The 24,900-nt window shown below is 33.5% G+C and overlaps 3 protein-coding genes across 4 annotated transcripts; 1 reads left to right on the forward strand and 2 right to left on the reverse strand.

Moving 5' to 3' along the window:
• Window positions 1-7: 7 nt before the first annotated feature.
• LOC105113263 (estradiol 17-beta-dehydrogenase 12) lies at window positions 8-14,257 on the forward strand. 2 transcript variants are annotated; one of them, XM_011009365.1, is made up of 7 exons: window positions 8-25; window positions 3,138-3,144; window positions 11,580-11,745; window positions 12,125-12,387; window positions 12,526-12,619; window positions 12,739-12,850; window positions 13,335-14,257. In XM_011009365.1, the coding sequence occupies exons 3-7, from the start codon at window positions 11,610-11,612 to the stop codon at window positions 13,534-13,536; spliced, it is 807 nt and encodes a 268-aa protein (XP_011007667.1). In that variant the 5' UTR covers window positions 8-25; window positions 3,138-3,144; window positions 11,580-11,609; the 3' UTR covers window positions 13,537-14,257. The 2 variants fall into 2 exon arrangements, with proteins under 2 accessions (XP_011007667.1, XP_011007666.1); XM_011009364.1 differs by lacking the exons at window positions 8-25; window positions 3,138-3,144 and having other exon boundaries at window positions 11,326-11,745.
• Window positions 14,258-15,108: 851 nt separating this feature from the next.
• Window positions 15,109-18,009, reverse strand: LOC105113262 (uncharacterized). Its single transcript, XM_011009362.1, has 9 exons — window positions 17,858-18,009; window positions 17,666-17,754; window positions 17,389-17,506; window positions 17,251-17,309; window positions 17,114-17,165; window positions 16,897-17,002; window positions 16,578-16,676; window positions 16,365-16,482; window positions 15,109-16,289 (listed from the first exon to the last, which is right to left on the reverse strand). The coding sequence occupies exons 1-9, from the start codon at window positions 17,959-17,961 to the stop codon at window positions 15,826-15,828; spliced, it is 1,209 nt and encodes a 402-aa protein (XP_011007664.1). The 5' UTR covers window positions 17,962-18,009; the 3' UTR covers window positions 15,109-15,825.
• Window positions 18,010-18,551: 542 nt separating this feature from the next.
• LOC105113265 (CDPK-related kinase 5-like) lies at window positions 18,552-23,649 on the reverse strand. Its single transcript, XM_011009366.1, has 11 exons — window positions 22,880-23,649; window positions 22,227-22,357; window positions 22,029-22,070; window positions 21,788-21,896; window positions 20,948-21,026; window positions 20,552-20,848; window positions 20,358-20,470; window positions 19,673-19,780; window positions 19,518-19,580; window positions 19,272-19,439; window positions 18,552-19,102 (listed from the first exon to the last, which is right to left on the reverse strand). The coding sequence occupies exons 1-11, from the start codon at window positions 23,450-23,452 to the stop codon at window positions 18,962-18,964; spliced, it is 1,824 nt and encodes a 607-aa protein (XP_011007668.1). The 5' UTR covers window positions 23,453-23,649; the 3' UTR covers window positions 18,552-18,961.
• Window positions 23,650-24,900: the final 1,251 nt, after the last annotated feature.

Below are 24,900 nucleotides of genomic sequence, written 5' to 3' on the forward strand. Positions count from 1 at the left end.
ATAAAAGGAGAGAAGAGAGAGAGCTGTTCAGTGGAGACAATAATACCATAATAACATAGATGGGCTGGGCTTTATGGTTGGGCAAATCAGTGTCTATCGTCCACTCTATTTTAGGCTGGACCTGGGTGTGAGTTAAAAGTCTTCCGTTTCTTTACAACTTATTCTTAAAAGCTTTCCCGAAATTACGATTCTAGGAACCGAGAAATAAATAAATTGAGTCAGATTGGGTACCCACTATCCACTCCACTGGGTAGAAAGACCTTCACCGACTCTGACTTTAGAGTTTGGGGCTGGGAATGTATTGATTTGTTTATATAAGACGCTATATATTTAATTAATAGTTATTTTTTAAAATATTTTTATTTAAAAAAATTAAAATAATAACTTTTTAATTTTTAAAATTTACTTTTATTATTAACACATCAATATAATTTAAAAATATTAAAACAATTAATTTAAATTAAAAAACTTACATTTTAACCACCAATAATTTAAACTTATTCTCAAATAGTAATTTAATTCTACCTAGTTAAATAGGATGTCAAAATTTACATATTTCAGACTAGAGTCGGGTGGGGCAAAATCCATTGTAGTCCGATCTAGTATTATCTCTATTAAAAATATAAGCAGGTGTTTTTTACAAGATAAAAATAAATTAATGTATTTCTATTTTTTTAATTAATATAGGTATTCAAATTAGCATGTGTATATCTCAATTAATTTTATAAATTTTAAAATTAATGACTATATAAACTTTCAGTAATAATTATTTTAATAACCATAAAACTCAAATTTAAAATTACATTAAAAAAAACTCTTATTATTAAACTACTATCCTTTTTTTTAGTTTATACAATGGTTTTGGGATCCTGCAAATAAAAAATCTCAATTTAATATTAATTAACTGATAAGTATTGAATTTCTTTTCATATTTAATGGTGTAGTTTTTTACTTCAAAAAATTAATTGGGAAGGAAATATTGATGAAAGTCTTTAATTAAAAAACTTTCAATAAAATTTAAACAAAAAGTTATTTTATGGTAAAGTTGAAACTGCATATATAGCTGGACAATATTTGTGAGGCTTTTTCTAAAACAAAATAGTTTGTCAATTCGATTTCTAATGATTCACACTAGGTATTTTTGTAAATATTTTCTATTTGATTTAGAAATTTCATGCAATAAAATAACATTATTTTGAAGAAAGTCTCGACAAAAAAACTTGATTATAAAATAATTGAAATGTTTGTGACTTAATTGATAAATATTTTTTGGAAAGAAGTTGCAAATAAATACTTTATTAAGCTAAGGGTTGGTTTGAGTTTTCCTAATACAATACATCTAAAATCATGCTTTAGAAAAAAAAAAAAAAAACAAGTTATTTGGTTGTGCTTCGCTTCATGTTGGATGATAGTATTTTGAAATATACAAATTGACATTTAAATATTAGCACAATAAAAAAAAAATTAATGTGTGTGTTTTTTTCTCTTTTCTATTGGTTTTGGTTAGGCTGTAATTGGGATATATTAATCTATTTTGTTTTGTTATCGTATCTTTTTCTTATTCTTATTAGACCTTTATTGGATTTAATTGGAATGACATTTATAACCAAATTAAAAAGTTATTAGATAATTATAAACTAAATTGAACCAAGAGGCAAAAAATATAAAAATTACTAGAAAATTCACGTCTAAATTAAAAAGTAATTAGAGAATTATAGACTAAATTAAAAAAAAATATCTAGTATTTATAACACAAACTCTTAACAACTCATTAATTATGTGGAAAAAATCCCACGTGACTACTAGAAAACCATTTTAGAAGGTCAAAGTTTTTGTACAAGCTAACATAATCAAATTAATATAAAAAAAACATAAAGTAGTCTAATTATAAATTAAGTGTTACCTAAAAACCTTCTCCACCTCTTCACACGTAGATAAAGAACCCTAACCCTAAAAAAAAAAAAGAAATAATGTTTAGAGATATAGCATAAGAGAGGGAGAGGAATTTTGTAGTCACAAAAAATTATTCATAAGAGAGGGAGAGGAATTTTGTAGTCACAAAAAATTATTTTTCTTTTTTCTTGTTCAAAGTTGTGTTAATCATGAATTTCAAACAAGCTTGGTTTTAATTTAAAGTGTTAGTACTATTGGGTCTTATATATTTAATTATGACTGAAATTCTATATGATAGAAATCATGTTTTTTGGGTTTTAAATCTATTACTACTTATTAGTTTATGTCAAATGAATGACTAATTAACTTGAGAATCATATGTATCTAGTTTTCAAATCCATATTTGATTATTTGTTACTTAGAATACATAAGTCTTGATTATATTAATTTTTCATACATGTTTAATTATTATGAATTAATTGCACTTATCTTCTAATTAAATCTTTCATGTCTAATGATGGTTATTATTTAATTAGGTTTAATTGATGCACAAATGCTAGGTTAACTAAAAATAATGATAGTTAGAAACAATTTGTTATTTTCATTATTTATTTATCTATTAACACAAATTAGATAATAAAACATATTTAAAATTAAGTATTAATGTTTAATTATCTTTAAGAAATACTTCTTATAAAGTAAAAAATTCCTCTCTCTATATTTTATATTTGGTTGACTCTACCTTTTAATTTTTAGAGCTAATTTCTTTTGTTTTCTTAGTTATCTAAGATGTTTTTAGTTAGTTTATATCATAAACAAAATTTCTCTTTTAATTACTTATTATTTAAATTATATATTAGTTGAATCCATTATATTAGCATATTTAGTACATTTTTACTTGGTTTGCTTTAATTTAAATTTAAATAGCTTATTTTGATTAAGTAATACTAATGTGAGATGATACCTTTATTATCTATACTAAAAAAAATTAATTTTAAGGGTTTAAATTTACACAACTTTGACACTCATCATCGGACCAAAATGGATAAAATAAAATCAAATGAAATCAAAAGTTAGGGGATGAAATTCAAAAATAAAATACTTAAAAACTCATTAAAAAAATAAATAGCAATAACAAAAAAAAGAGTCAAAATTGATACAAATACAAACTAATATGACACATTTAATTTTTGAAAATGCAAGCGCAAAACCCAGGTGAGGAGAGGGAAAAAAGGGAGGAGAAGAAAAAAAGTTCATTGGAGTCTAACCACTACATCGTTATTTACACACTTGACCACCATGAAAAAGACGTTGACACACTTCGAATGCTATCATAAAAGGTGAAGTTTTTCCATCAAGAAATGTGTTATACAACACTTAAACAGTATGGGTGTTTCCCACTCTTTAGCAAGTGTGTTACATGTACCATCTATTTTTTTAAAATTATATTTTATATTTATTAAAGTACTGAATTGCTCCTTAGTCAACTTAATTATAAGAAAAAAAAATAGAATAAAATTATGACAAAGCCATTGGATGCTAGCTCAAAATTTCTTGCTTTTAATGGTAATCTAGTCATTTTATTGTGTTTTAAAAGTGAAAATATATAAAAGCCTCGAGTTTCCAGTTAAATAAACTTTATTTTTAAGGTAATTTAGTTATTTTGTTGTACTTTAAAAATATAAAAAAACTTATTTGACCCCTATTAATCTGGAAATGACTAATAGAACCTTATAAAAAGATTGTAGTACCTATAATAGCTATTTCATTGGGTTTTTTTTTTCAAAATGATTAATACATTGTTTCAATTCACAATGTAATGTTTCTTGATATATGGTGAAAGACTAAGACCTATTAATTTTCTTTTTAATTTTAAATGCTCTAAATTCAAAAATTAGATCATTTGTACACGAGTCGCAATATAAGAAGAAAATGATTTATTTTCTTCCTCTCTTTTTTCCTCATAGTAGTTGCGCATTCATTACAAAATTATTATCATAGCTTAGTTAACTTGAAATCTCAATCTAAATATTCTCTTTAATCATAACTAAAATCTTTGTAAATAACTTGGTTAACCTAAAATCTCAATCTAGCGAATTCCTTTAACTAGAACCAAAATCTCTATGCACAACTCAGTTAACCTAAAAACTCAATCTAGCAATTTTCTTTAACCAAAACTAAAATCTTTTTCCACATAGCTTGGTTAAATAGAAATCTCAGTCTAGCAATTTTCATTAATCAGAACAAAAATCTATATTCATAACTCAGTTAACCTCAAATCCTAATCTAGTGATTCCCTTTAATTAGTGACATTGGACGATGTTGAATAACAACGGTTTTTAGCCTCCTGAGAGGTATTGTTGGGAAGGAAAGAGTTTTGGGTATAATAATAAAATTATAATCATAAGATTTAGGAGTCGCCCACTAATATTATGGTTATTAGGAAATCTTACGGTCTGCGTGAGTCTAGGTAAGAGACTGGTTGTGTAAGAGAAAGATACATCACCTCCAATGCACCCTACATAAGATAATCTGCATTGTTGTTTCATTATTTATCGAGGTCAAGTTTCTATCCGTTGATCTTTTTCTAAGGGTGTTGTTTCATTGTTTATTCGTTGGTCTTTTTCTAAGGTCTAAGGCAAATCTTTCTTCATGAAAGAATCTCTATTTTATTGAATTAAATCATAATCATACAGTGGCTATAGGTGGCGGTGCCACTAGAGAGGGGAAAAGGTAGAGAAAGAAAAAAATGGTGTAAAAACTAGGGAAGGGGGTTAGTTTTTTTTTTTATCAACTTTAGACCTTGATTTCTTGGTACTCGAGGCATAGAATCCACCCTTATTTATAGGGGATGAAAGATGAGTATTTTTTCTTTACTAGTGCCAAATCTTAACCCTTGATTCAACCCAAAAAGATCTCAATTATTGACTCAAAGTTGCTATCATGGCCTAAAAAAGTAAGTTGTTGAAGGCTGGTCGGGTTGGCTACTTTGGGACGGCATCGCAGCGGCTGTAGGGACAGTTGGACAGCTAGACCTACACTAGAGTGTAACACAATATCAGACTATCATAGTGGTGTATGGTTTATCTGTTTTGTTTTGAGAAATGAAGTATTAAATGCCCTTGAAAAGTAGTTACTTGAACAACTTTTTCGGGCCAAAAGAATAAGATAATAAATAGTAACCAGATGACATGTTGTATAGTGTATTTTTTTACTATTCAAAACAAAACCAGTTTGGACCATAAATTAGGGATTTTGGCCAGAGTTTAATTTGATCATCGACTTTTAATTGTTTTCAATCACACATCTAATTGACCTTGAACTTTTGATTTAGTACAATATTGCCCCTAGCGAATTACAATATCAGCCTTGAGTTTCAATAACTTTTTCGTATTAGTCCTTGGTTTTGAATTTATGCAATTTAACCCTTAATTGAATATTAAACTTTTAATTCTTTTTAATTTTACCCCTAATTTCAGCCAATTAGGTTCCTTTAGCTCAACGTCTTTTAAAAAATGATCATTGGCTGTAAATTTCTTTAATTTTACCTTTAATTTACCCATAAATTTTGATTTCTTTGCAATTTTACCCTTGATTTGAACCACTTGACTTTGTAAAAATTAAATTTGATCTCCTAAAATTTCAATATTCTCAGTTAAGCCTAAATTGTGCTTCCAAACTTAATTTTTCACCAATTAAGCTCCTAATTAAATTAATTTGACCAATTTAAAGTATAATTAAGTCCTTGCACCTAATTAAATCCTTTAATTGGACCCAAATTAATTCTTCAACATAATTACACTTTAATTTGGCCCATGATTAAATTAAATTAGGCACTTAAAAATCTAATCATGTCCTTAGGTTTAATTTTTATGCATAGTCATGGAATAATGATTTAATTTGACCTTAAATTTGCATTGTCTCTCCAATTTTGGGTATAATAAGGTATAATTAAGCTCTCAATTCTATCCAAAAGTGCAGCTTGATTTTTCTACATTTAAAATCCCTCCTTAGCCAGCTTTTTCCACTTTGTCAGTCTCCTTGCTATTATTATTTTATTTTTTATTATTATTTTAGAAAGAAAAAAAAGTTAAATTTAAAGAATAATCCAGAAATATGTTATAACACCTATCCCTTACTTTATAATGCTTACTACATAAAGTCTCATAAAAGACTTTAGATAATAAATTTTGTAAAAAAAAAATAAGATAAAAAACTAACCAAATAAAGAAATGGTAAATTTTCTGAAAGTGTTTCAAGCAAGGGCTCAAAAGCGTATTTAGAGGAAAAAAGGATAAGGTTAGAAAGCGTATTTAGAGGAAAACAGGATAAGGCGAAAAAACACACTATTTAAAAAATGAGGGCTCAAAAACACACTTAAAAGGAAAATGATAGGGCCTAAAGGTATTATCTGAGGGATGAGAGCTCAAAGACACACTTGAAAGGAGATAAAGTTAGAGAATGCACTATCTAGAAGATGATGGCTCAAAGGGAGATGAGGTTTTAAAGACGCACTCAGAAGAAGGTAGAAGATAGAGTTAGAAAGCGCACTATCTAAGTGATAAAGGCTCAAAGATGCACTTAAAAGAAGATTTAAAAGAAGATTTGCTAGTAAGACATTTGTCAAAGATCAAAGTATAATGCATTATGACTAATTTCCATATATACTTACCTGAGAACTCCAAACATAAAAAATTATTTTGATGTTGGTACAAAACAAACTTATTTTGAGAATAATTCAAGTGATTCCCATAGACAAGTCTTAATAAGTGTTGAAAACTTTGTTTTGCTTTGGTAAAAATGTGAAGTGATATTTTGTTGGTCAAAGGGATTCAATCTTCAATTTGAGAGTTTCAAATAACTATTCTTTAAAATATTCATTTTATTTATATGAATAATAAAACTTAGTTCTTAAAGAGAAGTATTGCCTACCGATCCAGATTGTCTGTCTTTAATCAGAAAGGGTTTGATTGGGCACGTAATGTGGGTTAGTTATGAAGAAAAAGAATATTTACAGGCTCAAAAGATGTTTAAGAGATTTCAAGACTAATAATCACTAGTGTTTGTTTCCTGACCTCTTTTGGTCTATGTATTTCTAAACCTTACAAAACGATCCATCGTGCCCCCAGTGTTAGGCTTAGTCTTTTTATTTTTGTTTTTTATTTGGTTTTAATCATTATCATATTAGTTATTTTTATAGAATGCTCAAACCTTTTAGATTCTTTGGTTTTTTATGCCCCCTCAGCTTTGTTTGGGCACTATTAATTATTTAGGATTTTTTTTTCATTTCTTTCGCACTTGCCCCTAGTATGGAATGTGACCCTAATCAAGATTATTTAAAAAAAAAACATATTATGCTTAAAAAGGAACTCCAATGGATTTTTTTTAGTAATGTGAAAGGATTATAAAAAATGATCTTTTCTCATTTCAAACGTATGCATTCAAAATCAATAAGCTTTGCTTTCTTTCATATGAATATATAAAATGGTTTATCATTATTCATCTAGCAAAAACTCAACTTTAAAATCATCTCATGGTGTTTGTGGTTTTCTTCAGGTTTTTTCTTTTTCTAAGTGATCACTTAAATTTTCAAAACTTGCTTGTTATAACAAACACCAATTTGACTTTTGCTTTTTATATTGAGACTTTGGTTTTTTAAAAATCCTTGTGGAAAAATAAGATTATACATAGTTTTCGAAGAAAAGGGGAATATACTAAAGAATTCTTGGTTAAGTGGTTTAATGAGTAAAAGATATGTTGGTGTATGTATGTTATTTGCGTGAAACAAAAAAAAAAGCACATCATACACACAAGAAATCACATGATCTTATTAAAAGGAAGGGCTCATTTGACAAAGAAAATCTTATGGTATTAGAGCCAAGTTGTTGACAATACTAAAACAAGTCAAAAGAATATTGGAGGTCCAAAACACTTTTGAGGACATGATCAAGCAATTACGTTTTTTAACATAGTAACAACAAGCTCCATCTTCTAGTACACTTCTTTTTCGATTAGCCTCCTCATGAAAGCTTTTGGATAGAAAACTGTGATAGAACTTTATTCTTTATAGATAACCCTTTAAATTCAAATCCCTCAAGAATTCATGCTGACATTTTCACACCTTACTCTTACACCAGGCATTCCACCTCTGGTGTGTTTACCGATCCACTTTGAAACATGATTGGGTGAAGTGATCATACTCATGCTTGGAGTTTCTTCGAACGTTATCCACCCAGCTTTAATTAACTGCATGAGCTTTTTTTAAGGTACTACAAGTATGAATGTTATGTCTTGCAACACCAATATGATATTCCCAGGTGGGTATGACTTGTATCGATAGCGGTAAGGTAGTTATAGAGGTGTCAAGGGCTCAAGAGCTACATGTCTGACGCTTAGTAGCTTCTACTACATCTCATTAGGGGTAGTGATAATGAGGGTAGTTGTTCTTGGACTATTTGAAACTCTTATTTTGGTTTTTGATTTGATGCTCGGGTTTTTTGGCAGGAAATGAAGGGTTAAAATTGATGTTGACAATTTAAGGTGAAAGGAATAAAGTGTGGTGGCTTTTGAATTGGTTTTTCTTACCTTTGTAGTCATCTTTAATGTGTCGACCACTTTCATTTTCCCTTTGAAGCCTTTTTTACTGGTGGGCATGGAAATTCTACTACTCTTAACTCCTTGTTTGATATGCTTAGCTACTGGCATAACATAAGTGAATTATTGTGTCGAACTACCCATAATATGCTTGTAATATGACACCTTTATTTTTTTTATTTTATCTCTTTTCTCCATATTGGAAAAACTAGTTCTATCAGGAGTAATATCCATATTATACTTGTATTGCTTAATAAAAGCATCTACCAAATCTTTTCATTTCTGAATCTTGATGTTGTCCATTCACATGTACTAGTTCAAAGTTGTCCCACTTAAGCTATCCTGGAAAAAATATATTAGTAGTTTCTTATTGTGTACTATTTCTGTCATTTTGTTGTAATAGGATTTGAGATGAGTCATGGGGTATTGAGTTTCAATTTATTTGATAAACTCGGGAACACGAAACTTCTTCGATACAACCATATTCGGGACCAGACATATTTTTGCAGCTTGTTTTGGGTCATACAAGTCTACCTCTTCAATAACCCTGATTTTGGATTCCAGTGCTGCAATCTTATCTTGATCAATGTCATCAAACCACTTTGTCTTGTGAAACTCATTTACGAATGTATCTACAACTAGGGTTATCGGTTCTGGTATTGTCAATTGCATAAATGTTGGATTATATTGGGGATCTTGAGCCTATTCTCTTGTTATTTTTTTGGATTAAGTTACCTCTTGATTTTGAACAAAAGTGGTAGGTCATGAAATTATTGTATCTCAAGCTAAATTGAAACAACTATAAAATGATATATGCTGTTTATTTCTTTATTAATAAAAAAATAAATTTCTTTGATTGATTACAAGTTTTAAAAAATATAATGAGAAAATACCTAGAAATAAGAAAGAAGGGTGGTTAGGAAATTTAAAAAAAAAAAATCCCCCTTTCTCTTCCATGTATCTCCATTCCATGCGTCTCCATTTTTGCTTGAGGATAAATTTTTTTTCATAAAAGCTTAAAGAACACATTCTATTTAAATTCTGTATATTTAAGAAGATACATTATAGATATATTTTATTGTTTCTCACTTACAATGCATTGATCAAACAATAACATAGCATAATAATGCATGCCAAAAGTTTCCTTTGATCCTTGAGATTTTTTTTTCATTTTGAACCTTGGAATTTGATGCGGTTTTATGTTTTAATCATCAAATTTTATTTTCTTCATGTTTGAATCTCTAAATTCTGAGAAATGAGAAAGGAAGTTGTTAAAAAATTAAGAGGAGAGAGAACAAAAATTTTCATCCATATTGCAATCACAAAAAAATCCAGTTTTGGTGTTAATGAGTTTGTCTTAAAAAGAGAAATTTAATATTGGTGGTGTTGCTCATCACCAATGTTGGAAAAAATAGATCAAGACTCAATGTTTTTTATAAATTCAATTAGATTTTTATTTTTTGAGTAATTTTAAGGTGGTATGAGGTTAGAAATGCTTTGGAGTGAAATGATATTTTATTGTTCCCCCACTCATTGTCAGATTGCTCATAGCACTATAGTAGAACAATGTATGCTAAAAGTTTTATGTAATATTTAGGGTTTTATTTTTATTTTTTTTAATCTTTAAAGTTTTTCATTTTACATTTTAGTTTTTTTTATCTTTAAAGTTTTTCATTTTACATTTTAGTCATCAAACTTTATTTTCATCACATTTTAATCTCTGAGTTCTAACGAATAAAATAGAAAAATCATCAAAAAAATAAAAGGAGAGAGAATAGATTTACCCTACCCTAAAAAAGTTCAATTTTGATGTTGAGTTCTGTCATACCCGCTCAACTTTATAAGAAAAGTTCAATGATGATAGTGTTGCTTATAAGTAATGCCAAAAAATTGTAAGGCCATGAAATTTTTATAAATTTAGTTTGATTTTTTTATTTTTTAAATAATTTTAGGGTGTTTTGGGGTTAGAAACATTTGAGAGTAAAATGTTTATTTAATGTTCTTCAGCTGCTCATGACACTATAATAGAACAATGCATACCAAATATTTCCTTTAATACTTAATGTTTGTATCTCTTCTTCTTTTTTATTTTGATCCTTTTTATCATTTTATGTTAAAGTCCTCGAACTTTAATTCCATCACATTTCAATCCTTGAGTTATACAATATGAGAGATAAAGTTGTTAGGAAATTAAGAGGAGAGAAAAAGAATTAATCTAGCAATTTTTCAACCATAAAATATCTTAATTTGGAGCTAATTAATTCATTCTAAAGAGAAAAAACTTCAATAGTGACGATGTTGCTCGTCAAACCTATTGCTGGCAGAGATAATATGCGCAAAATATCAAAGTGCAAAGAAGTTGTATTTTACTTTCGCAAGCAATGTAGCAAACGACTACGGTGTAAAGGAATAGTTCCTCTCTGAATTGCTACTTTAAAGCAGTGACACTTAGTTTTGGTGGTGATGGTGGTGGTGATGGGAAGTCTAAATTATTATATTAAAATATTTTTTTTATTCAATAAAATGAAGTCTAAATTATTGTATTAAAATATTTTTTTTATTCAATAAAATATTCAATTTTGTGGAAAATTAAAAAATATTTATGAAACTTCTTGTAAAATCACGAAATAATAAAAAAAATATTCAACTTTTTATATTGAAAAAAGTGTAATTGGAGCTGTAATTTATTCTATGGTAGCTTGGTATCGTGTGTGACTGTGTGTGTGCAATATGGCCTTAGAGAAGAGAACCATAATTTCTGTCGGCATCAACTCCTTTTCCCCTACTAATTTTATTGTAAAATAAAAGGGAAAATTTATTTTCCATATTGAGAAATTCTTTCAACGGAAGGCAAATTTATATTTTCCATAAATAAAAAATAAAAGAGGCTATATAGGGAGGCACCGCAGCACTCCACGTTTAGAGAGCAGCTTGAGGCAAGAAAATGCTGCTCAGAGACGGCTGAGGAAGGAGATTGTATCAATAGTCCACTATTCTACCCCATCTTATCTTGTCGTATCATATCAGATTCTTCCTTCTAAAACCTCTTACATGTTGCTTAATCAATTCTTGGTGAATTTAATTATTACTAGAGAAGAAAATCCCGCACAAGTTAGCCAAAGATGCGGAGCATGGCGAGCTCCAGCTCCAATAAAGGCATCGCAGCCATTGTAGGCGTGGGACCGAAGCTCGGCCGGACCATTGCCCGCAAGTTTGCCCATGAAGGCTACACGGTTGCCATCCTTGCCCGTGACTTAGGTACTTACCTAGCTAGCTCTCTAGTACTCTATCTGCGCCACCTGTTTTTGCTTCCAAGAAAAAGGAAGGGAAACTCAAGATTATTATTATTATTGAATACCATTTTATAGCGAATCCTGAAATAGCAAGAGATTGTGCAGCACCATTTTCTACACACATGCCTGCAGTTTTTTTTTTCTCCCCCTAGCTAGACAAGAAGAAAAAGGAATTACTAACAATTAGTTTTTACATGTATTGAGATTATTAGTAATTGTTTGACATTTAAAACATGCTAGTGAAGAAACAAACCTGAAAGTGCAGTGAATCAAGACTTGTAGGGGACTGGAGAGAGGGTTTTGAGGTAATTAGATATTGTAGTGAGAGATATGGGGTTTTGTAGGGAGGCTATCAAGATTTGCAGATGAGATAGCAAGGGAGGAGAAATCTCAAGTTTTTGCAATCAGGATAGACTGCTCGGATTCAAGAAGTGTGAGAGAGGCATTTGAAGGTGTTCTTTCACTTGGATTTGTAGAAGTACTTGTGTACAATGCGTATCAACCAGCAGTCTACCGGCAACCCACCAATTTCACCCATATTCCCGCCGACTCTTTCGAGAAGTCCCTCGCCGTCTCTTCCGTCGGTGCCTTCCTTTGCGCCCAGCAGGTATTCCTTAATTTTCTACCAAGACTTTTCCCAAAACCCAAAGCTAAGCCTGTTTAGAATTCCGTTTTCAAGAATTTAAAGGCTTCTTCTTAATTTGTTCATTATTTCATGTGGGTTCTGTTGATGGAAATATGATAGGTTCTTCCGGGCATGGTGGAAAGAGGGAAAGGGACAATTCTATTCACGGGTTGTTCAGCTTCTTTAAATGGCATTGCTGGTTTCTCTGAGCTCTGTAAGAACTTCCTATATCAAGAAATTACACTCTTTAAGTCTTTTATATATATATATATATATATATATATATATATATATTATTCGTCAATTACTTGTTTATTTGCCACCAAAATACAGGTTGTGGAAAGTTTGCCTTGAGAGCTCTATCACAATGTATAGCCAGTGAGTTTCAGTCTCAAGGTGTACACGTTGCCCATGTTATCATCGATGGTGTGATTGGCCCTCCTAGGTTGGTAATTTAATGTTTATTTATATTATACTTTCCATTAAACTATATATATATATATATATATATAACAAACCTATAAAATTCGTAATCATAAAAACCGAATTTATATAAGTAAAACAACAAGATGCTGAGAAAATAGCAAGATTCTCAGTTCTTTGTTCTACTTTCGGCTACAAAACTTATACTTTCATCACATGTTCATTTACCAACAGCAAAGAGAACTGAGTTTGATAGTTGCCTTGCCTGCCTATGTAGACGATCCCACTACTACTTCATCATGGTAACGACCACAATAACTGGATGGAATATTATTATTATTACTACTATTATCTGTCAAACCAATATGCAAACAAGGGAAAGAGATTTATAAAAGACTTGGTTGGAAATTATTTACTCCATGAAAAGGGCCATAAATAGTTGTCAATATATATAGAGTGATGATGATTAGCAATTAATGAAAGGGAAGGGAAATTGGCAATTGCAGGGGACCATCAAGCTCTCAGCGAACGTCAGTTGGGGAACAACAACAACAAGAACAGCAAGGTATGGGTGGGAATGGAGAGATGATGATGGACCCAGACTCGCTGGCTCAAACCTACTGGCATTTGCATGTTCAAGACCGGACTGCTTGGACCCAGGAGATCGACCTCCGTCCCTCTTACTCCGTCAACCCTGGATTCTACTAGTCCCACGCTACCTCGCCAGGATTTCCCTTCTATCATTCTATGATCGTCGTTATCACAATCGTGATCTGTTTCTTTGATCTGCTATGCTTTCTCTCGTTATGGTTGGTTATCATTGTTGTTTATGGTTCTTCTCCTATTCATAAGGCTACGCTGTTTTATCCCTTGGTCATGTGATGATAGGTTCACGGTCTCTTTCTGAATCCTCTTGGAGGATGCATCCTCGTAGAGAGTCCCGGAGTCTCTCCAAGTGGGCAGAACTGGACTGTGTTCAAAGTTACTGCCTCTTTTTGGGTTTTGAAACCCTTCCACTTTAGCAACTTCGGGGCTTGAGTTGCGTGTACATATATTCTCTTCATGTGTGAAGAAAGAACTGGTTTTGGTGATTATCATGCTATATTGAAAGCTTAATTTTCTTTTCTATACAGTAAGATTATCTTTTATTTTTAGTGTGCAACTAGTGTCACGTCAAGACCCCACAGGAGAACCAAGCTGGGGCTGAGGGAGGCAGGAGGGGCACAGAGGTTGAATGGATATTCGAGTGACTTCGTGTCCTGATTTAGGACACTCAAGCCTCATGTACTTGTGTATGACCTAGGAATGACAATTGCATGCCTCTCTATAAAGGTTCCCCTATGTTTATTCGAATCTGTATGGTGGAATTTAGCTCCTGTGAAAACGGGGTTGTGGACGGGTCAATAATATCTTGATCGATTTTGTTTGATATGTGTAGGATATTCATTGTTTTTAATAGAATATATACACTCTATTTAGCGAAAATTAATCATAAAAGGGAAGTTAAAAATCATTTCCTGTGAAAATAGAGATGGCGACAGAGGATGCCATTTACTTCCCACATACAGGCTCCAAAGTCCACTCATCACAACAAGACAATAGAAACGGTCTCGTTCCCATCAACCAACTAGAACCAGATAAAATGAGAGGGAATAATATTAGGGCAAGGTTTCACCTAGTGTAAAGACACTGGATAAGCAGTGGAGCTTCTAGTCAAAGTGTTCACATGTAAGGTGCCGGTGGAAATATTTCCTTGGAGGGCCGTCATTTTGGTGGTACAAGGGGCCCTCCGCCCTTGTATTGTTTATGATGTGTGATGTGTCATGCCCACAATACTTGAATGATGCAGGCATGGCTCCCACTCCAATCATTCGATATCACTCGAATTTGCCCGAAAAGTTTCAATAACGCAGCCTACCACGACTCTACTCGACAAATTTCGCGGTTTGGTTACGACAGAGACCCTTCCCTCTTGATGGTTGATCAGGAATCTCTCTTTTATCTCTTTAAATAACTTTAATTCTAAGAGCACAGTTGCAATTAGGAAGACAACTACGTCGGTCAATAACGAGCCCTACAAGTTGCATGGCTCTTGGTCTAATTCTTAGAAGGATTACGGTTCAGTATATAATTCTCAAACGATAATAGCAAAATGTGTGAGGGTTCAGATAGCATTGCTCCTCCACACAATTTTTGCTGCGTGATTGAATTCTATCAAGAATCCCTTTGAAGCACACTAGACTGTATCAATTCCAACCAACATGGACGATAGCGGCTCTATGTGATAAGAATCGTTAAAGCTTAAAATGTACAAATTTCCTTTGCGAATTCTAGGAATAAAAAAGGGAATGAAGTTTCATAACTTCACGACCGACGAGAGATTTGGACGCATTTGCATGCCTCATCCAACTAAGGCGAAAAAAGGAATGTGTATCTTCTTGTTATAAAAGAAAAGTGTTCACTTCACCAGATGACGTTGAACAAAATGTTTGCGCAAAAGGGGCGTGGTTAACTACCATAGCTGGCACCAATTCCCAGGCTTAGAACTCTGACAGACCATGGAATCAAGCTTTGGGTTCATAGGCAACGGCAAAAGTTACCTCATGAATGCATGATGTATGCAATCTCATGGATAGCTCTCGCAGTTTGCAGGAAAGGAATATGCTATTTGTTTTTGAATGAGAATAGGTCAAGCCATCAACACAAAGCTGTGGTTGTTTCCTTCACGCCATTTATCTCATTTCACAATCATCACATATATCACTGATACATGATCAACGAAATCCATGCCCTGCTATTCTGTCTTTTCTTAACCTGGTAAGCCCTTGACGGATGAATGCAATTGTAGTTTCATATATCAAATGTGTGACTAAGATGTATCAACCAGGTGGGAAAGTTACTAACCGGAGCAAAACTTGGTTACTTCTGGCCAACTCAGCTTTCATATCCCACATGATGACTTCTCAACGATGAAAACTCCTCCTTTCAAACTTCTAGCTAAAAGTTTGCGTAGTCAGAATTGGTTCTACTGTTTTGACTCAAACCCTGATATTGTGCATGCATCACAATTGTATCGGCATAGGGCCTCCAAGTAGGCAATGCCATCACAGTTGAAGAGGAGTCTGTGTCATGTCGAGAGGAATGGCATGGCACACTCCTTTGATGAGGTTCTATTTGTGATATGCATTGGGTAGTACATGCATACGCCTGAAGAGTTGGGCCCATATCCACATTGATGTTTCCTCGTTTTCGATGTTTCCAAAAACTTTTAGATCCGTGTAAGTTCATATTTCTGTTCACATCCAGTGATGCCCGGGCCTGCTGGTGATGAATTTTAAATGTTTCGAGTAGCTGCAATGTGTCTCTTCTACATCCATCAATACGCTTCCTCTTTTCTAGTTCAGTCATCTTTCTCATTTGAGATGGACTTCTGTGATGGGCCCGTCTATGACACTTTGCATCTGTCAACATTGTCAATGACATGTGGCATAGATGCTTTAGAAGAATGAAAATTCATTTACAAACTCTATGCATACCTCCATTTCCAGACCATGCCATCGTAGATTTCTTCATTGTTCTCATAAGTCTTGCCGCTGTACCTCGTTTGTGCTTTTCAGCAAGGACTTTCTGTCTTTCCGCTTCATTAATCCAACACTATACACCCATATGGACGAAGAAGAAATAAGAATGCCGACACATTAGAAAATCAATACTAGAGAAACTTCTTGTCTTATCATATGGCCACCTACTTGTCTGAAAGTTCTCAATTTGTAGAGATTCCGGCCTTTCACAAGCAGAGGAGAAAGTGGAGGCAGTTTCTTAACTCCTTTACTCCACAGCACTTCAACCTTGTAAGCAATTATCAATAAAAAAGATAAGTCACCAGTAACTAAACTAGACTTTGCAATGAAAACCAATTAATAAAGAGTAGAAGGCAAATATCATGTGCCCACAAGGGTAGATCAATATTTGATAATCACAGCAACTATGGATCCCTAGGGTACCCAGACAGAGGTCATGTGGCACCCAAATCAACTTAAGTTTTTTCACCAGAGAACTCAGACTTACCGTAAACGTATGCTGTTGTTTGGCAGAACCATAGCTTTCCTTCACAACCCTGCCTGCTACGGTTCTCCTCCCAAGAATCTTCCCATGTCTTGTCACTTTGTTAAATCTATTTAACACCAAAACCTTGATCAACAAAGCAATAGAAAATTCACGATCCAAAATAAAAAATTATAATGTGAGAGTATATGGCATAAAAGGAAATGGGACAGCTGAGTACTTCGAATAAACTTTCTGCACAAACATGACAACATCTCCTTTACAGACATCACCTGATTCAAGTAACAAACTTCAAATTACCTCCACAGAAACAAAAGGTGCATACACAAACACTACAAAATATATATATATATATACCTCTACAATTTATTAAAAACGACGACCTTGGATAAAGTTCACCATTTTCATCCTTTAACCTGAATAAAAAATACACTACGGCATTATACCTAGTTAAACCTAACACGAGCATTTTAGAGGAGGAGATGAGTTAATTACCTCCAATGCTCCTTAATTCTCTGAATACAGACTGCCTTGGTTCCAGCTAGCCTAAGTCCATAATGGCGTAAATAGGCTTTACAATGCTTTAAATATAAACCCTCTAATTCATTCCCTTCTGCACCATATAAAAATTACAAAGAAAAAAATTAAAAAACTCTCTAATCCAACACCAAAACAAACATTTTTTTACATTTCCATTTGAGTCTCATTCAATAGAGTTGGTGTAATTATCACTTGCAATTTTGATTCGTAACTAAAATCAATTGAAATCCACCTTTAAGAAGAGAAATGACTCTTTCGCAGACTGACTCCTCCTCCTCGCCTCCGTCCTCCTCTTCGTCGCTGTAATTGCTTTCATCCCCACTTTACATAATAAAGGACACCGAAAAAAAAAGGAGGAATTCAATGAGAAATAGCGCCAATTATTTATAGATAGTAAATGAATAATTGATAGTGAAAATAGGACCTGATTTCTTCAACTTCATCATCGTCGCTGCTTTCTTCTGATGATGAACTAGAAGATAGGCAAACGACACGGCGTTTGCGCTTCCTGTCGCTGTCAGGCGCCATGTCTAAGAGTGAATTCTTTGCCGCAATGACATTTGAATTCTGGGAACCATCGGGTTTTTAAAAAATAAGAAACGACCGTCACGGAATTCGACGACACGTCACTCAAATGAACGGCCCAGCCCATTATTATTTTTACAATATTAAGGCGCGTTTAGCAGTTGTCTTTTTGTTTTTAATAAAAATAGAAATTTATTTTTTTTGAGTTTCTTACCACCAAAAAAAAAAATCAAAAATCAATTATCATAATCACAAATTTTCCAAGCCATTTTGTTTGGTTTTGAAACATTTCAGCAGAGGTTTTTAGGTTAAAAAAATCAATAAACGAAATCTTCTTCAATTTTTTCGAGTTTAAACAGATAAAAAAAGGAGTAAAATATTATCAAACTAATTTTAAGTTTTTTTTAATTAATAATCGAAATACTATTTTTTAACTGATAATTAATATTAGCTTCCGGCAATGTTAAAATTATCTTTTCCGCAATGATATTCTCAATGTCTTGCACGTCCATCTCCCCCATGCTTTGTTGCTCGGGGAATTCAAGGCGGCGATTCCGTGGATTTTAGCCTTCCGTTAAACATCGGCGGTGGCATTTGCACAAATAAACTAGAAAGCATGAACGTAGAAATGATACAATTCAATCATGAACAGAGGCTAGTCCAAAATGTCAGAACATCAAGTATCTCCTAACAAATTCAAGAAATATTCACCTGCAACTAAATTCTTAACTACAGCTTTACAGTGGAGATTTTGAATGCGCATGCTACATTTGGCTAAACTAGCACAAGCATTCCCATTCTATTAGTATACAAGGTTGTGCCGCAAAAATAAAGTGATATCAACTTTAATCTCTCCCGTCCCATAAATTGGAGGGCGAATATACCTTTATATCCAGTTCTGGGATTGGTATTTTTGGTGCCTCTCACCCTTTTTCTTTTTAATTCGCTTGCTTCAGGGTACAGCCACCTCCCTCTTGGAGCATCTAAATCAGCTTCAAAACTTCTACTGAGCTTTGGCAAGAATCCTGCTAGATGCCCCACGCAACAATTTGACAAAGCCAAGGAAACTCAACTTCCCATCGGTGTGCCGAATCCAATCATGTAGAACAGCATGAAGAGGAACAGAAGGGCCAAGGCCAAGTTCCTGAAAAACGAGATTGATTAGCCTCTGCTTTTTGACATGCCATATTCTGTTAGTCACATTTAAGATGCAGAATTTGTCCAGGCAAATTAATGCTATCAAGTATATAACTAACAAGACGCCTCTCTGCAAAGAGTTCCTTGCAGGGCTGGAGAATGAGAGACAGACATACCGATGCAAGCTCCTCGATGACAATGGCCCTGTTCCCATCCTTCTCAAACAGTTCATAAGCGGAACGGGCACGTTGCTCCCATAGATCAAGGGCCTCTAGCTGATGGACACTTAATGCAGCCGCACAAAATTCCTCAAAATCCATCCTTCTGTATTGAAGTGCATTGAGCTGCAATAGACAAAAGCACGCACCAGTTAGAAATGAGGATTAGAAACCAAAAAGGACAATACAGGTGGAAACACCTACTGATGCTATAAAATCAGGAATGTGTGAGTCCTTCATTGCATCTGTACCATTTTTCATCAAGGCCTGACAATTGAAAAAAAAAAAAGTATTAGCATTACTAACAACAAAATGAGTCAACAAGAAACTGAAACTATGGCACTCAAAAAGCAACCAACCGCTTTGATATTTTCTAAGCTTATTGCATCATTTTTGTTTGGTTCTAAGAGCGCAAACTGCTCCTTCAAATAAAACAGCTCATCCACAGTCAACGTTTTAGATAGAGCCTGCCAAAATGCCAACAACAAAGCTCAATATAAAATCATTAGGATATAGCCATCAAGGATGAAGGCACACCCAAAAACCCTCGAGTAATTTGATTAATTATAGCCCTGAAATTGCTTAATAATAACCAATTGCAAGAAATATTACATGACTGTTCAATGACAACTTGAAAAAATAATTTCTAAACTGCATTTATGGAGCCCATTAAAATCATTAATCTTGGCCATGCAAAGCTAAGCATATCTCATTGACAGTCCTTTTAATTGAGAATAATGGTTCATCAATAGCAAAATCAAGATGTATCAAACAACTCTCTCTCTTTCTCAGCAATGTATACAATTTCAAATTAAAATATGATATAAAAATGGCAGCATGAATTATCAAGTGAGGATGATATTGCCTGCATTAACCCACAATGACACCTTCCCAGCCACTCAACATAAGTAGATGGAAGCAGCATAAAAAAATATGATGAGATATTATACGTGGAGCTTTAAATGAAAAGTTATGCTTCACATTCAAGAAGACAGCATTAAAGCACATTGCATAATAATCCCATATATAAATAGCATTACAAACCCTTAAAGCAGCTTTTCGAAGAGATGTTGATCGCATATAAGCCTTCATGAGTTTGAAAATGTGTATATCCAGAGGCACTTTAAGATCATTAGAATTTTTAATCCAGGGATGACCTGCAGCAAGAAATAGTAAATATCAATTCAGATTCCAGCAAAGCCAACAGGGAATTTTTTAACAGCAGTCAAGGCATTTACTTAGTGCTTGGGCAGCAGTCAATCTTTTTCGTGGATCTTTATTTAACAGTTGTTTGACAAAGTCCTTTGACTCGGGAGAAAGAGAAGGCCAAGGAGTCTCATCAAAACTTGGATCAGCTTTTAGAACAGCGTGGAAGATCCCAGACTCAGTCCTGGCCCAAAATGGCCGACTTCCACACAACAAAATATATGCAATCACACCAATACTCCAGACATCAGCCTCTGTACCATAAGATCTATGTAGAACTTCTGGTGCTACATAGTACGCGCTACCAACAATGTCGTTCAACCTTTCATCTGCAAATAAAAATTTATTTCAGAAACCATTAGTGAATTCATGGAGCTATTGAAAACAAAGCAGCCAACTACATCTCAGAATAAAGAGCAAGTACAAACCTGGCTTTACAAAATCTGACAAACCAAAATCTATGGCCTTCAACTGGGAGTTTTCATCCTTTGATTTGAACAAGAAATTCTGATCCAGCAATCAGCTACAAATAGGTAAGAATACAAGAATAACAACACTCTGTTTTGCATGCAGTGATAAAATAGGCAGACAATTTACCACCCAAAAGTGATGAACCATAAATTAGCAAAAAATGAGAACACAAATTGGGTCTGTTTCTTATTCTTCTTGAAGGGTTTTTTTTTTTTCTCTGTCTTTTCAATTCAAATTCCAGGAAATCCTCTAACATGGCGCATCTTAATAATAAGGGAATGCTAATTATCACACTCACTACCCTCATCTTAATTACTTTCATCAAGTTGCATTCAGGTTAAATTAAAACCTTAATGCATGTGAAACCAAACATGAAGAAGTTTGATGCCTAGAAAATTACAAAAAATTCTCTCCCAAAAGACTCAGTTATCTTCCACTTATAACTCCCAAAAAAAAAAACGCAGCACAACTAAGACTCCCTACTAGTCTGAAGCTATCTCATATACAGCAATGTAATGCTATAGCAGATTGATTAAAAAATGAAACATTGGTCTTTATTATGCAAGCAGGTTCAGGTGCTCGAGTTCATACTCTGCCTCAGAGCGCTATCAATCCTAACTAAAAGCCAATGGAAGAGCAATTTAAAGAATAAAAAAGAAATAGTCTTTCAAAATTCCCAGCAATGAGGCCGCCCACGGTAATAACAATCCCCATGAACACAACTCTCAACAGAAGTCGCAGGGCAGAATTCTAATTGGCTATGCTTATTTATAACACAAAGCTAGACTGTATCTCACCTCAGGTTTAAGATCCCGGTGTACCACACCCTGAAGATGGAAAAATGCAACAACATTTAATATCTGTATCACGACAGCCTTTGCGTCGTCTTCTGCATATTTTCCACCCCTACAAGAAAAGAGCATCAATTGATTAGTCATGAGCAGCTGACCAGCTTTCTCCTTCATTAAATTCCACTTCTTTTGTCCATCAATTAGATATAAATTAACTGAATACTGGCATGGCTACTATAAATGATACCTTGCAAGAATTCTATCCAAGAGTTCTCCTCCTTCACATAACCTGAAGAATGCACGATAATTCACAGCAACCCATTAAAATGGATGCAAAGTATTATCCACAAAAAATGAAATTCAAAAGATTACAATCTCTATCACAAAAAACCATGAAAAGAATCTAGTTTATGAAAGAAGAAAAGGCACAACAATCAGTACTTACTCCATTACTATATAGACATTATCATGGTCTTCATAGGCATCATAAAACTGTACTAAATTGTTATGCCCGTTCAATGCTCTCAGTATGTTAACCTCCCTTCTCACATCCTCAATGGCAATTGCTGTAGTCATCTAACAACAAAAACAAAAACCACAATAAACAAATGAAACAAAAATCTAATACCATCAGGCAGCAAATAAAATAATTACAACTGATCCAGCTAGTCTAGGAATTAATACAGAGACAGACTTTTTCCACGTAGTTGAAAATTAACAACGGAAACATCCTGATCAAACAAGCTAGACAGACTATTGTACATGTAGTTGAAACTTAACAACGGAAACATCCTGATCAAACAAGTTACATCAAGCATATTTATCAAGTGATTTCTTGCCCAAAATTTAACTTCTCAAAACTCTAAACTTCATCATCAATAAGCATATCAGCACGAGCTAAAGATCTACCGCCAATGCACAGTTCAAATCTATCATTAAATAAAATAAAGTAACAACACATTCATAAAAAATAAAAATAAAAACCAACAAAACGGATATCCCTACAGATCTAAGACACCAAAAACACTAAACTTAAAACCCAAAAATCACTCAAATACACAAAATCGCCCATCAAATTAAATAAAATCACAAGAATACCTTTGCTTTAGGGATTACTTTAACAGCAACCTGTTGTCCTTTGAGTTCACCTTTTTTAAACTTAGCTTGACAAGTATACCCAAAATGTCCTCGCCCTACTTCATCCCCAAGCTCATAATTGCTTCCAAAATGCTTAGAGAAGCCAAAGCTCTTATCTAACCCTTCCCCACCCGCCTCGCTTCCCTCCGGTATCGCCGCCTCGTTCGGCTTAACTGATCCATGCCGCCTCGCAAGCACTGCTCGTATATGCTTCGCCGGAGACGGCGGCGGGAACGGACGTTTAAAAAACCTCTTCGGCGTTGAGTTCGCACTGGCCGCATTCCTCGCCGGAGATCTCGCCGGCGAAGGCTTCTTGGAAAAAAAGCGGTGAGCCGGACTTGGACTGTAAAAAGGAAACAACGGAGATTTTTTAACGGGTTCTACCGTGGTTTTCTTGGTGTGATCGTTAAGACTTGCGGTGGTTGGATCCGGTTTAGCTGTCTCATTGGTAGGGATAGAGTTGTCCTTGGCTTGTATAGCGACAGGGGAGGAGAGAGTGGAGTTTGGGGAGGGCTTTGAGGTGCAAATACCCATTGTTATACCTCTCCCCAAACAGAGAGAATGTTAAGAAGGAAACACAGTTGGATTTGAATTGTTTGGAGCATTCGATTAAAATCCTCTAGGGTTTTGGATTTTGAAAAAAAAACCCGTAACGGAATTTGAAGTCTGTCTCTTCTGGTGATATGATGAGAGAGATATAGAGAAAGGAAGGGGAGGGGGGATCTGTAATTTAATTGTTTGGATAAAAAGGTAAGGACGGTGCCTTTTTTTGGTTAAGCACTGTTTTGATTGAGACACTAATTTTAGTTATCAAGTTTTTGTTTTTGTTCTGTTACGAAACTAACAAGTTCGGACAAATCTCACATCAGTCCTCCAACTTTAAGACAATTTTCATTTATGTATTTAAATAAAAGCATCCACTGATTAGATTTTTTAAGGTTCATTAACTTCTTAGATAGGGTCCGTTTATTTTGTACCTGTTTCTGCGTTTACGGTGTAAAAAATGCAGTTGAATATTTGATAATAAGTTTATTTACTATAGGGGGAAACGATTAAACATAATAAAATATTAGAAAAAAAGAAATTATTAGTGTATTTATAACTATTAAAAAATAGTTTATTTAACAAGATTTAGTAAGCTTATTTAGCTCATTTGCACCCCTATTCAAGTCTTTATGTCAACTTATCAATAAAATATGATGAGCATTTGCTTGGTAAACACATTAATTTTGTAAAAGGCAGTAAATATAAAATCTGTCCTCGTATGATTGTGAGGCAGTAAATATAAAATCAAAATCCTGATTAAATATAAAATCTGTCCTCGTATGATTGTTCATTAATAAACAGCTACGGAATTTGAGGACTGCGTGAATATTAAAAAAAAAATGGAAAAAGGATACTATAAGAGACTAAAGTGAGGATAAGTTGATAGTAGGGGGGTTATTTTGAGGTTTTCCCAACAAGTGATGCTCGCCTTCCGCTTGGGTGGTGGTGGTGGTGGTGGTTGGGTTTATAATATATATATATAATTAATTAAATTTGGATGGGTGCTTTTTGGCTTGATGCTTTGCTGTTGTTGTGGACTCTTTTGCTTATAATTAAAGGGAAAGGGGGAACGTTCCTAAATTTGTCTTGATTTGGATACGGTGGATTATTTTGTAGACAACAAAACAGCGCCGTTTATTTGCCCACACTTATCAGGCAGCCATCAACCTTATTTGCCCCCGCCTTTGAACAGCACTTCGGCAATTTCCGGTGGCTAAACATTATGCTTCATACAGTAGTGTTCGATGCATCTTGTGAACTAATTTGTTTAAATTTTACAAAAAAAAATAAAAATAATACCATTTAAAATTTAAAAAATAAGTAATGTGTTTTGACTCTGTTCTAACTAAACTTTTTACCTACTTACACTAGATTAATCCTCTTTCAATTTCTTTTGAAATCTGGATCGATCTAAACAATGGGTTATTTGGATTACA

This window comes from Populus euphratica, unplaced genomic scaffold (assembly GCF_000495115.2).
Source record: "Populus euphratica unplaced genomic scaffold, PopEup_1.0 scaffold406.1, whole genome shotgun sequence".
Classification (NCBI taxonomy): domain Eukaryota; kingdom Viridiplantae; phylum Streptophyta; class Magnoliopsida; order Malpighiales; family Salicaceae; genus Populus; species Populus euphratica.

What these genes read in the sequence shown, in the direction of transcription:
- LOC105113262 (XM_011009362.1), bottom strand. Translation starts at nt 17,961, where the DNA reads ATGGCGCCTGACAGCGACAGGAAGCGCAAACGCCGTGTCGTTTGCCTA. An exon ending in GATGAAGTTGAAGAAATCAG is followed by an intron (nt 17,755 to 17,857) that starts GTCCTATTTTCA and finishes TATTATGTAAAG; the next exon opens with TGGGGATGAAAGCAATTACA. An exon ending in GTTTTTAATAAATTGTAGAG is followed by an intron (nt 17,166 to 17,250) that starts GTATATATATAT and finishes TACTTGAATCAG; the next exon opens with GTGATGTCTGTAAAGGAGAT.
- LOC105113265 (XM_011009366.1), bottom strand. Translation starts at nt 23,452, where the DNA reads ATGGGTATTTGCACCTCAAAGCCCTCCCCAAACTCCACTCTCTCCTCC. An exon ending in GACTGCTGCCCAAGCACTAA is followed by an intron (nt 20,471 to 20,551) that starts GTAAATGCCTTG and finishes TTCTTGCTGCAG; the next exon opens with GTCATCCCTGGATTAAAAAT. An exon ending in TCATCGAGGAGCTTGCATCG is followed by an intron (nt 19,103 to 19,271) that starts GTATGTCTGTCT and finishes CTCGTTTTTCAG; the next exon opens with GAACTTGGCCTTGGCCCTTC.
- LOC105113263 (XM_011009365.1), top strand. Translation starts at nt 11,610, where the DNA reads ATGCGGAGCATGGCGAGCTCCAGCTCCAATAAAGGCATCGCAGCCATT. An exon ending in CCTTCCTTTGCGCCCAGCAG is followed by an intron (nt 12,388 to 12,525) that starts GTATTCCTTAAT and finishes GAAATATGATAG; the next exon opens with GTTCTTCCGGGCATGGTGGA. An exon ending in GGTGTGATTGGCCCTCCTAG is followed by an intron (nt 12,851 to 13,334) that starts GTTGGTAATTTA and finishes TGGCAATTGCAG; the next exon opens with GGGACCATCAAGCTCTCAGC.